This window comes from Lissotriton helveticus, chromosome 8, assembly GCF_964261635.1.
Source record: "Lissotriton helveticus chromosome 8, aLisHel1.1, whole genome shotgun sequence".
Lineage (NCBI taxonomy): Eukaryota > Metazoa > Chordata > Amphibia > Caudata > Salamandridae > Lissotriton > Lissotriton helveticus.
In genome coordinates, this window is record NC_136069.1 from 47,842,788 (window position 1) to 47,855,370 (window position 12,583).

A 12,583-nucleotide genomic window follows, 5' to 3' on the forward strand; every position below is an offset into this window, starting at 1 on the left:
CACGCCCATAGGGGTGACCGTGACCTGCCGCCGCGCCCCAGGGATGGCGGCTAAACGGCTGTGTATCGAGTCGAACAACATGCATACTAATACGATGGCGGCCGGCCCCGGGGTTGTAGGCCAGAAGCTGTGTAAAGTGATTGAATGAGCAATAAAGGTCTTGGAAAAAAAAAATAAAAAAAAAAAAATTGAGCACCTCATTTGGCCTCCTAGATTTAGTTTCCGCCCATCCCTCCGACACTAGGTAAAGTGAGGTCATTATAGGGTGACAAGAAAGCAAGAACCATAGAACATAGAAGTAAACTATCCTAGCGCAGATTTGGAGGTTACTTGTGTATCCTTTTCACAAGGATGCAGTTATTGTTTTTATGATTATGAATGCTTCCTTTCATCTTGGAGTTCAATTTATCTACAAAACAATCCTCTTTCAGGTTTGTTGAATAAAGAGCTGTGCTAAATGTCTTTTCTGTAAGACACTCTAATAAACTTTTTGAAATACAGGAAGCTTGAGAATACATTTTAACTATTGGTTTTATGTTAGGATCTCATATGACTCACCTGTGTTTCCTTGTTCATCCTCGGACTCTTGCTTGAAAAGTGTTTGGTTGTCCTCGGTAAAGCTCTGAGAAATCACAGACGTAGCAACAATATCACCTGCAAGAAACACAGAATAATTAGAAGACTCTTCGAAATATCAGCAGAGCACATACAGAAGTGGATGACATATTGAATGGTGACTGTTCTGCAATTCCATCTGTAAGCAGAGTACCCATAATGTAATTAATTAGCCGGGGTGTGATCCATGATATGTTTCATGTGTCACTTTATCATTTCCTTTACATAATTGTGGGCATGGGACATCAAAGCACACATTTGATTTATAATGTAATGAAACTGGAAGCCTCTCTGGTGGTAAAGAGTGTCAGTAGATCACGGCTTTAATTCCTCTTTACGCTTCTGTTGGTACAAGTAATCCAGATAAGATGACCACGATTAGAGTCTTGTTTAAATTACTGTCTGGCCTTGGCTCATTCTATTAGGCCAGTGTGCCCAAGTCGCTAAACCCACAATCTCCAACTCAAAGCTATTAGTACACCATTAAATGGGCATGGAAACGGTCGCATTCGGAGACTTCTCCCAGTTGTCTAACACATTGGCATTGAAACCTGAATGTAAAGAGCAGGAGGGGCCCTGGACTAATGAAAGTCTGATGACATGAATTTCCAGTCTACCAAATAGCAATCAGCAGAGGGAGCAAATAGGTGGCAACTGTGACAGCCACCTGCCCTCCCCCCAATGACACCCCTGCTTTGTAAACACAAATTACTGTCCAACACTCTTCTTTGGGGCTTTTCTAACAGTAGATTGAAAGGAAAACAAATACTGCTGCACTCTGTTTTGATAACAAAGATATTCACTTTCAATCTCCAAGAGGAGTGCAATTGAGCAGCCGAGGTTTAGTCTAGAAGGCACACAAGTGTTTGGTTGAAGTGTTCACAGCACTGGGACACAATCAGTGACATTGCCCAGCACCGATACTGTCCAGTAACAAATAGTTTCTTACCTGTCAGTCTTTCTGGATTCACTATGCTGTGCATTATTCCGCGGTCTAGTGGTTGGGTCCGGAATCGTAGTCGTTTCTTTTTGTAGCCCGGGTGGGCGTCGACGTTCCACCTTTCGGTGTACTTCCTGTGACGTCGGCACGCTTCCTGCGGAAGCTCCCACCTTGGGGCGCCATCTTCGGATTCTTTTTTTCTCATTTTGTGCTCTGTTTGTGAATCCTTTGGCAATGTTCAAGTAAGTGATTTATCCGCTATGTCCTTCAAGGTGTCGGTTTCTGTATTGTCCTTGTATTACCACCTGCTTCTCCAGCCTCAACTTTCTGGCGGAGGTGGGTGGGTTCGCTAGTGAATCCAGAAAGATCTTCAAGCTGCAAAACTACACCGACAGGTAAGAAACTATTCGTTTTGCAGCGTGAATCTTTCTGGATTCACTATGCTGTGCATAGACTTTGTAGCGGTTTGTTATTGTTGTAGCGGCTGGGTGGAAGATGAGCGTTGGTTGTTGAATATATGTTGAAGCACCTTTTGTCCTACTTGTGCTTCCTTGTTCATCTGTATATCCACGCAGTAGTGCTTAGTGAACGTGTGCACTTAAGCCCATGTTGCCGCCAGGCATATGTCTTGAATGGGTGTGTTAGCCAGGAAGGCTATTGTTGCTCCCTTCTTCCTAGTAGATTGGGCTTGTGTCCCCTCTGCTAGCTCTTGACCTGTCTGTTTGTGGCAGAATTGTATGGTCCGTGCAATCCATCGTGCAATTGTTACCATTGTTACTGGTTTACCCAGGTAACTGCTTGCGAAGGACACAAAGAACTCTCTGCGCTTGTTGTTGTCTTCTGAAATAAGCTTGGTATTTGTATTGTTTGGTTGATGTGGAACCTTGACACCACCTTTGGCATAAAGTGTGGGTCAGTTCTCATTACCACCCTATCTTTGTGTATTTGGATGTAGGGTTCTTGTAGTGTTAGTGCCTGTAGTTCGCACACCCTGCGCAGCGAGGTGATTGCAACCAAAAAGGCTGTTTTCATAGTTAGCATTTGTAGTGATGCCCTATGAAGCGGCTCAAAGGGCGCCTTCATGAGCTCTGTTAGCACTAAATTGAGGTTCCATGCCGGCGGTGGCATCCTTTTTGGAGGTGCGATCCTCTTCGCCCCTTCTAGAAATCTTTTCACTATCTGTGATGTAAAAAGGCTCTTCCCCGTTTCTCCCCTTGTGAAGGCTACTATCGCCGCAAGGTGCACTCTAAGCGTGGAGGAGCATAGGTTTACCTTCAGCAGGTGTGTGAGATATCTCAACACCGTTGATTCTCTTGTCATCTTCTTGTGTAGCTTTTTCTTGTGGCACCATAGTGTAAATGTCTTCCATTTCGCCGCATAGCACCGTCGTGTGCTAGGTCTTCTTGCCTCTCATAGTACCCGCAGGGTGCTCTCAGGTAGCTTTAAGTGTGCAAACTCTAAGTCTTCAGGAGCCACGCCGCTAAACTGAGACTCTCTGGCTCTGGATGTAGGACTTCTCCGCCTTGCATGGAGAGTAAGTCTTTCCTTTCCCCGAACCTATGGGGTGCACCCTGTGCCATATCCATTATCTGTGAGTACCAGCTCTGCCTGGCCCACTGTGATGCCACCAGGATCAGGGTCATGCTGCTGGTCCTGCACTTGCTGAGTACCCTGTGTATCAGTGGTATCGGGGGGAAAGCGTAGGCAAATGTTTTCGACCATTCTATCCATAGGACATTCCCCAAGGATCCTTCCCCTGGTTGCCTGGATGCGAAGCTTTGGCATTTTGCATTCTGGTGTGTTGCAAACAGGTCTATTATCGGCGTTCCCCACTTTCTGAACAGTCTTTCCGTTTCCAGTGCATTGAGCTCCCACTCGTGGGATGCCGATGTATGCCTGCTGAGCCAGTCCGCTTCCACGTTGTCCTTCCCTGGTAGGTGTATGGCTAGCAGGTCTATCTTTAGCGGTATGGCCCATCTCCAGATCTCCTGCGCTAGTTTCGATAGCGGTGCTGATTATATTCCTCCCTGCTTGTTGATGTAGAACATCGTTGTCGTGTTGTCTGTCTAGATCAACACTCTCTGGCCATATAGTTTTGTTTGGAAGGCCTTCAGGGCGAGGAACACTGACTTTAGTTCCAGGTAGTTGATGTGTTTGACTGCATCCGCTGGAGTCCACAGGTCCCGCACCCTGAGTTTGGTCATGTGAGGCCCCCATCCCTTCTGGGATGCGTCTGTGGTGATGGTCACTGTTGGGGACGGTGGTGTTAAAGACTTCCCTTCTGTTATGTTCTCCTTGTTCCACCACGACATCTCCTCTTGCACTGCGTGCGTTACAACCACTAGATCTTCCTAACTTCCTGTAGCTTGTTACCATTGTTCTTGTAGCCATTCCTGGAATGGTCTCATGTGGAGCCGTACATTTGGGACCAGATGTATGCAGGAGGCCATCATGCCCATGATCTTGCTCGCTGTCAGAGCTCGCCCCTTCTGGTAGAGGTGCTTCTCCTTCAATAGGGCCAGTGTCCTCTTGTTGCTGGGCCACACCCTGCTCTGTATAGTGTCGATCTGTGCACCCAGGAAGATTTTTACTTGCTCTGGTTCCATTGAGGATTTCCCCCAGTGAATGGAGAATCCCAGGTCCATCAGTGTACTTGTTAGGCGCTGAGCATGTTCCTTGCATGCTCTGTGTGAGCTTGCCTTTATTAGCCAGTCGTCTAGGTAAGGGTATAGGTGCATTGCTACTGCAGCGAGGCACTTTGAAAAAACCCTTGGGGCGGATTTTAGTCCGAATGCCAGGGCTGTGAACTGGTAGTGATGTTTGTTGATGGCAAATCTCTGTAGGTGTTTGTGCCGCCTGTTCATTGGGGTATGCAGGTAGGCATCTTTGAGGTCTATGGTGACCATGAAGTCTCCGTCTCTTAGCTGAGGAATGACCTCCTGCACGGACGTCATTTTGAACTTCTGTGTTCTTACGTACTTGTTTAAGAACCTTAGTTCCAGGATGGGTCTCAGTGTGTCGTCCACCTTTGGAACCAGGAAGTATGTTGAGTATACTCCCCTGTAAGGTACTGGTTCGATGGCCTCCTTTTGGAGGAGTTCTTCCGCTTCCTTTTGAAGTAGCTCCAGGTCTCTTCCTGACTGCTCCCTTCTCTTTGGTCTCCTGTTTGGCGGTGTCCTTTCCAGTACTATGCAATATCCGAACTGGATGATGTTGAGTATCCACTTGTCCGTTGTTATCTTCTTCCATTGCTTCAAGAAGTGACTTAGCCTGCCTCCTACTGGTGTTTGATGGTCGTTGGTATTGTGTCCGTGTAATCCTGTCTTTGTTTTGTCGTGCTCCACCCCGGGAGGTGTTGTGTGTTGTGTGGGTGGGCACGTAGAAGTCACTTTGAGGTGGGTTGGCGGCCCCCTCTTTTATTCTGTCCACGTCCGTTCGCCTTCCCACAAAAGGACTGGCCCCTTTGCGGGTAGTGCCAGGTTTGTGTCTGATGCCCGTGTTGTGTTTTGCTGTCCCCTTGATTGGACTGCTGGAAGGTCTGGTGGGACGTTCCTGGCTGGTTTCCTCCTCTTCCGTTTGGCCTCTGAGATGGAGTACCCCTTTTTGTGTCCCTGAACTGTAAGGCCCCCACTGACCTTGCCGTTTCGTTCTCCTTTTTGGAGTTGGGTGAGTTTTTCATCCACTGGTGCCCCAACAGTGTCTCCCCATTGAACGGGGTGTTTAGGATGTTGTTCTGCACCTCCGGTTTGAAACCGGATATCCTAAGCAAGGCCTGTCTCCTTTCCGTTATTCCCAACATCATCAGCCTGCTGGACGTGTTCGCACCGTCCAAGGCTGTCTTAAGGCAAGAGTTTGCCACATTTTTTCCCTCTTCAATGAGGTGTGTCGCCCTCTGTTGGTGCTCATTTGGTAGATGTTTGAGCAGCTGCCCGATTTCATCCATAATCTGGTACTGGTGCCTGTTTAGCAGGGCGTTAGAGTTTGCCATGCGCCAATGCATTGCCGCATTTCTCTCTATCTTCCTCCCTGTTAGGTCCATCCTTCTGTTTTTCTTGTCTGGTGGTGGCCCTGTTGTTGCTGACACATTAGCCCTTTTTCTGGCGGTCGCCCCAATGATGGAGTCCGCCGTCACCGATCCTCTGATGTAGGGAGGATCCTTAGAGGAGTGCTTGTACTTCTTTTCTGTCCTCTGCGTCACTGACCTGCAAGTTGCCGGTTCTTTGAACGCCTCTCTCCCTTGGGCCATGACACTGTCCAGCATGGGGAGGTTCTGGCTCCTAGTTTGTGTGGGGAGCAGGGTCTCCAAGAGGAAGTCTACCTTCGGCTTCTCCTCCTACAGCTTAACTCCAAAAGCTGCTGCCGCATTTTTGACAGCGATATTGTAGGCTCCAATATTGTCTGGCGGCGAAGGCCTCGAAGGGTACGAGTCTACGCCTTTTTCTGGATTTTCAGCGTCGAGGTCCTGCCACTCCAGGTCCTGTGTCCCCGAGGATATTGAGCCGAGGATTGTTCGTCAATTTTCGTCGCCCTCCTCCTCATAGTAGGAGGCTTCCTCTTCTTCTTGGTCCAGGTTCTCAGGACTTTTCGGCGGCTGTTCGGCCTCAAAGTCGTCCTCCTCTTCCAATTCGACGATTACCGTCTTCTGTTTCGGTCGAATCGCGAAGCCCTTCATTCTTTCATCGAATTCCATTTTCCTCTGCAGGATGTTATCCATCTCTGCTTCAAGCCGTTTTTTCTTCCTTTCCATTTCAGCCGCCTGTTCGGCGTCAAAGTGTTCGGCCGATCTCTTCGACGTCGAGAAGGGTTTCGGATCCTCGGTCGACGCCGAGGCGCCCTTCGGGTCTATGTCTTTCAAAGACGAACGCTCCTTTTCGGTGACGTTCTTCGACGACCTTGGCTTTTCGCCAGTCTTAGCCACCTGGGAGTCCTTATCTAAGGATCCGCTGTGCTCCTTGCCCCTGGATGCATCTGCGGCCGTCAAGGGTTTCGGCGCCAGTGCTCCTTTCAAGGACTTCGACTCTGTTTTTCGAGAGTCTTGCTCAGACCTTTGGGGGTCTTTTAGGGGGTTTGGGGTCTTCGACTCTCCTACCTCCTTTGAAGTGTTCTTATCGGTCTCTACGACCGTGTAGCCGTCGTCTTCTTCGGCGGCGTAGTCCTCCTCGTCGCTTGATAGCCCCAGGTCTCGAAGGGACGGTGGTTGGCCCTTGCCCTGCATGCTGTAATTGGCTCGTCTCTGACGCTCTCGAACCCAGAGAGTCTTTGGCGTGAAGGCGGAACAGGTGTTGCAGTCCTTGCTCTCGTGGTCGACCGGTAGGCAAAGGTTGCAAACCGGGTGCTGGTCCTTCTGCACGTACTTGTGATGGCAGTTACGGCAGAATTTAAACGGTGTCATGTACATTTCTCATGCTCAGGGGGCCCCCTGTGCGCGCATCCTCCATTGGACGTCGAAGTTTACAAAGTTCCCCTTCTCCGTCCGTGTTCGATGGCGTTGTTCCTCGTTGTCTTCGCTTGATTTTCCTGCAAAAATCGTCTTTTCTGCGTTTTCTTCCCTCCAAAACTCTGTAGCCCTTTCGGGAACGATCCAGACCCAACGGCAGAAAAAAGAATCTGAAGATGGCGTCCCAAGGTGGGAGCGTGCCGACGTCACTGGAAGTACACCGAAAGGTGGGACGTTGACGCCTACCTGGGCTACAAAAAAAAAAAAGAAAAGACTACGATTCCAGACCCAACCACTAGAACGTGGAATAATGCACAGTATAGTGAATCCAGAAAGATTCACGCTGCAAAACCACCGATTCCCACAGATTTCACAAAAATACCTCACACTGGAAGCAGCAGCAATCACTTTCAAATGTTATTAAGCTGTCTGCCTCACAGCTATAAATGCCTCGAGTTAAATGGAGCTCCCTGTGGGAACGTGGTGGCACAGTAACCGCAGGGGTTGAGGTTATACTCCCTGGTGCCTACAGTAATGAAGTGCAGACACTGGATAACACAGGTGAGACTTTATTATTAAACCAAATCCATCGGGGACTTGAGCCAACACTCTTTGTAAGAACCCTACACGCTCCACGCTCCACGCTCCATGCTGGAAAATGTAACCAGGCCACATCACACTCACGTCTTTACAGTCACAGTATTATGAGTTTTAGCATTTACTATTGAAAGAAGCAACAGAATGGCAGAGCCACCATCTCAACAATGATCATTAAGGCATTCTGAATTGATAAAAGAGAAATATTTTTTGAAACTCCATCATGCATATACTCTGACACTGGGGCGGTGGCATATATCGGTTATTCTCCAAGAGTAAACTAGGATGTTTGTAAATGTTTGTTCATGTGGACTAAACTTTGACCGTGGGGAGTGTGTCCAAGATAGCGTCGGAGTAAGAGCTCCTTCTCCCCGTGCCCAAGCAATAACCCCCATCCCCTCCCCCGTTTTCACTCTCTGTGCTCCAAACTCAGCCTGGGAGAAGGGTCCCCAGATCTGGAGCAGAAGGAGATGGGGAGCTGTGGCGGGGGCCAGCCTCGCCGGGTTCGGCCCGCGCTGCCCGACCCGTGGTGCTGGGAGCAGCACCAGCAGCGGCCATCGGTGGCTGCAGGCGCAGCGCTGCCAGAGGCCGGAGGGCCGGACTAGCACATACCAGGAAGGGCTTGAAGCAGCTGTGATAATCGCCCCGGCCGGGCACTGGAAGCATCGGCCCCGGTCCAGGGCTGCGCTAAGACACTCGCTCCACAGAGCTGAGGGCGGCTGGCTGCACCTGTGACCGAGGCGCTACCCAGGGGACTGTTTCATAGTCCCTTATGATCAAGACTTTAGACTAGGGTGACAGGGAGAGTGGAGAAAGCCCCAAACCCTAACGTAGCCTAAGTCCAAGGAAGCGGTAGCCACACTCACTCCATTTTTCAAAGAAAATAAACTGTGGAAGACAGTGGCATGCCTACGCTGAGTGCTGAACAGAAGGCAGGGGCTCTGTCTGCCTATAGTTCACTAAATGGGAATAAGCTGTACTCAACCCGGGTGACCAAAATAGGGATAGACAGAAACTTCTAATAACATTGCCAGCAACCTCCACAGAAGGACTGCATTAAACCTACTGGCTTCAAGAACAGAGTTAGGTCCAAGGGGAACAAATCATTTTAACCAGTTTCTGTCATCAACAGAAGTGGTGCCCAAGTGACTGCTGCCAGGCTAACAGTACGATCACTGGTAGCCGAAGTTACCAGAAAGAAGCCTTTGTAGAACCAGATAAAGACAGCACCGCCTGGGAGAATTACAACTCTCTAGAACTGTGGGTAGAATAGGGGTGTGCAGCAAACATTAGCTGCAGGCTGTGTAGAGAACAGTGCATTAAAGCATAATGACCATGCCATTACTACATGCATTAGAATGCAGATAACTGCAGCCCACTGTACAGACACATCTTTGGCAACTCCTGCACACAGCAAATGCAGAACAGAACCAATACTATGTCTAAAGTCCATGAAGAATAGAAAATAAGCAAGGATGTATGTATGCAGAGTAAACCAGATAGGCACAAAAAGCAGCTGGCTCCTATCCACTTCGCTCCTGGGAAAACCACCACACCAACCTATCAGTAAACATGTAAACAAATTGTGCTTTGTACCATTTATGCTGGATAATACATCGCCAAAGGTGTCTTGGTATTGCTGTGATGACCTTTGCACTTCCCGATACAACACAATGAGGCCTCTATATTTTACATCATTGTTATAGAGCTTCCATATGTACAATGTACGATAAGAAGGATGAGACACGGCCTGACTCTGGCCATAAATACCACTGCAGAGATCATCCTTGGTACCTAACGGGATGATGCTTTTTCATACTAATGCAGGAACTATAGGGATCTATATTTAGCCATAAGATATCTAACCTCACGCTTATAGGTTCAAATACGATGTGGGTTTTACTCAGCCTTTCATGCTTTAAGTTTGATCAAAGAGCACACATGCTAATATAGAGTTCCATGAAGTGCAAACATGACCTAAGGGTATCAGAGCGGTGCAGACCAGCTCAGATATTCTGAGATCGCCCCTGCAGCTGGCTTACACTTCGAGGCTCACAGCACTGTGTAATAATTCATAAATTCTTAGAGGATCTCAACTCTGCTTGATACATGTACCCCTTCATTAGTCCATATAGATGAGACTATAGAAAGTCGCTCAGCTGTATAATGTAAAAATGTGGAAAGTATCTTCCCAGGTCTTTCATACTTCCTGTGTAGTCTGACTAGGGGATATTTAAAGTATTACTTCCCTTTTAGCCCACTCTCAGGCAAAAAGTTATTTACTTTTTCTAGTACATCTTGTAGCATATCTCAAATATGTTTCTGTTTCAGGTGAGTCAGTTTCTTGGGGGCCGCGGACTCATTACCAGACTTTGACTCAGAGAAAGACAGATACGGGAAGAAGTTGCTTTGTCCCCCTTTCAGCCAGGGCCAGACAATCTGGCAATAACCTGCTATGCTGACTGCTCCTCCCCTGTTGCATCAAGCTTGTGCCTGCCCACTTTTCGCTCACCTTAGCAGCATCAGAGGCAGTGCCATTTCATTTGTGTGGACCTAGGAACGCCCCCAGGAGGGATAAAGATAAAAAACTCCGTGCCCTCGCTTGCTGACTATCCAAGACCATGGGTTCAGGCCTTCGTTGTGTCCCCTGTGGCTCCTAGCCAACCATGTGTAAGGAAGTGCTCTCTTCTTGGATGGTTGGCTCCACGTTTGCAAAACTGTTGGTGTGCTTAAACTGAACGTGTGCCCTAGGTTCCCGCTAACCAAGTGCCTAGGGACTATGTTCTTTCCCTAAACTGCATTGATACAAAACACAATTGGCACTCTTTGGCCACATTTAAGTCCCTTTGTAAGTGGTACCTTAGGTACCAAGGGCACTGTGGCCAGGGAGGCCTCTAAGGGCTGCAGCACTTATTGTGTCATCCGTAGAGGCCCTGTATCTTTACAAACACACACACTGCCCTGGCAGGCTGCGTGTTTTTGGTGCAGAACAAAAGGGCAGAGTCGACATGGCACACATCCCTGTGAGCCATGCCTACAAGCCACTGCCCTGGCATAGGTAAGCCACCCCTCTAGCTGTGTGCACTATACCAGTGGTGAGGGTACAGGTGCATGAGCCCTGTACCCCTTCAGTGTATAAGCCAATTCCGAGACATTGTAAGTACAATAATGCCATTAAGAGTATATGGTGCTGGGAGTTTGTCATTACAAACTCCACAACACCATAATGGCTTTAATGAAAACTGGGAAGTTTGGAATCAAACTTCTCAGCACATAAAACCTACACTGATGCGAGTGTGGGATTTAATGAAAAATGCACTCAGAGGGCATCTTAGAGATGCCCCCTGAAAAACAACCTAACTCGGCACCACCAGACATATTTCTGGACCCCTGGGTCGAGAACCTGCTGCACTCAGGGGCCTGAAACAATGCACACCCTGAGGCGAGGTGCCAAGCCTCCTCCCCCAGGATGGCGGGGATCCAGGAAGGGGAAGCTTTAAAGACTTGCCGCCTTTGTGAGCTACTCCAGCAATTTGCTACTTCCAGCAACTGCTCCCCACCAATTCTGACTCCCAGCAGGGGTGGGAGAATCGGTGAAAAAACCAAGTGAGGAAAGGAGGTGTGCCCAACTTCGCCAACCCCACTCCTCAGGTGAGGGAGGCGAGGTGAAGCACAACTCTCAGTCCCTGCCATCTTGCAGATGGGGGGGCCCAGCCAACCAGAAAAATAGAGGGATATGCCCCCCTCGCACAGGAGGGTGGCAAAATAGGGGATGTGCCTACCCCAAGGAAGGGACCCATTGGTCCCAACCTTTACCTACTTGTAACGTCCATAAATCTAGTATTTAAGGGCAACCCCAAACCCCAAACCCTGCCTCATCAGACAAGAACCAACCAGAAGAAGAGAAGATGCTGTGCTGAACTAAGAAGAAGCCCACACCCAGTGTTGTTTTTGAACTAAGAAGAGGAGGCGCCCACTGACTTGGCCCCAGCCCTACCGGCCTGTCCCCACCTCGAACATGCTCCAGAGAAATCCTGGTGTGTCCTGCAACCAACAGCACCCAAGAACCGGGAGAAGCTGCCTTGCCTTCCCAAACCAAGACTTTGTCTCCCATGAGCACCACTCTGCACCCAACGCCCACGGCCCGAGTTTGAGTGGCCCAACACCACAAAGAGGGCTCCCCCGCGATCCTCACCTGAGATTTGGTGATCTCTGACCTGCCTCGAATCTCCAAACGACGCCTGCAGCCCCTTTCTGGAGGATCACCGCAACAGGAGCTGGTAAGAATACCTGACGCCTAAAAACATCCCTTCACTGGACGTCCCACGGATTTGGGTGGCCCAACTGACGGTGTCCCAGTATCCCTAGGTACCCCAACTTACCTCTCCAACCGGTGGTCACCTCCAGAAGATCTTCGTCCCTCAGCCTGCAGTGTTTGCTGCAACCAGAGAATCCCCATGAAACCAAGAGGGGACCCGACACCCTTAGCCTAACACCAGGAGCTTTGCTCCCACAACCTTGTGGCCTGCTAGTGAGCAGACACCAATCAGTGCCCCTATCCCCCATTGGATAACACTGATCCTCAGCACTCTGCACATGGCTGCCCAAATGCCGCTGAGGGTGGTTGAAGAGTGAATCCTTGACCCTGAGGGAACCCTGGTGCTAACCCCAGAATACCAACTCCCACAAAAAAGTACTTACCTGTAAACCGATAACTTAATTGCCTCTCATAGGATTGAATTGACTGCTTTTCCTTTGAAAATTCTGTGTGGAGTTGACTTGTATGAAAACTTGAAACACTGCAATTATACAGAAACTGTATTACTTACCTTTTTTTAGGAGATGTCCCAGTGTGATATCTAGGCATAGCACACTGGTTAGCAAAAGTAACTTAAAAAGTAATGCTAAATAACTGAAAAGTAATTTAGAACTGTTGACTTACCTGTAAATCAACCAACTGCATTTGAACTTGCATTCAAATGTAATTTAGTGCA

At 48.8% G+C, this 12,583-nt stretch overlaps 1 protein-coding gene across 2 annotated transcripts in view; it reads right to left on the reverse strand.

The window, feature by feature from the left end:
• The window catches only part of LOC144772334 (uncharacterized), a 151,971-nt gene that overhangs the window by 58,263 nt on the left and 81,125 nt on the right, over nucleotides 1-12,583 (reverse strand). For both annotated transcript variants that reach the window (XM_078656577.1, XM_078656576.1), the window contains one exon: nucleotides 559-654. In XM_078656577.1, coding sequence (XP_078512703.1) covers nucleotides 559-654 — 96 coding nt within the window. The remainder of the gene's footprint in view (nucleotides 1-558; nucleotides 655-12,583) is intronic.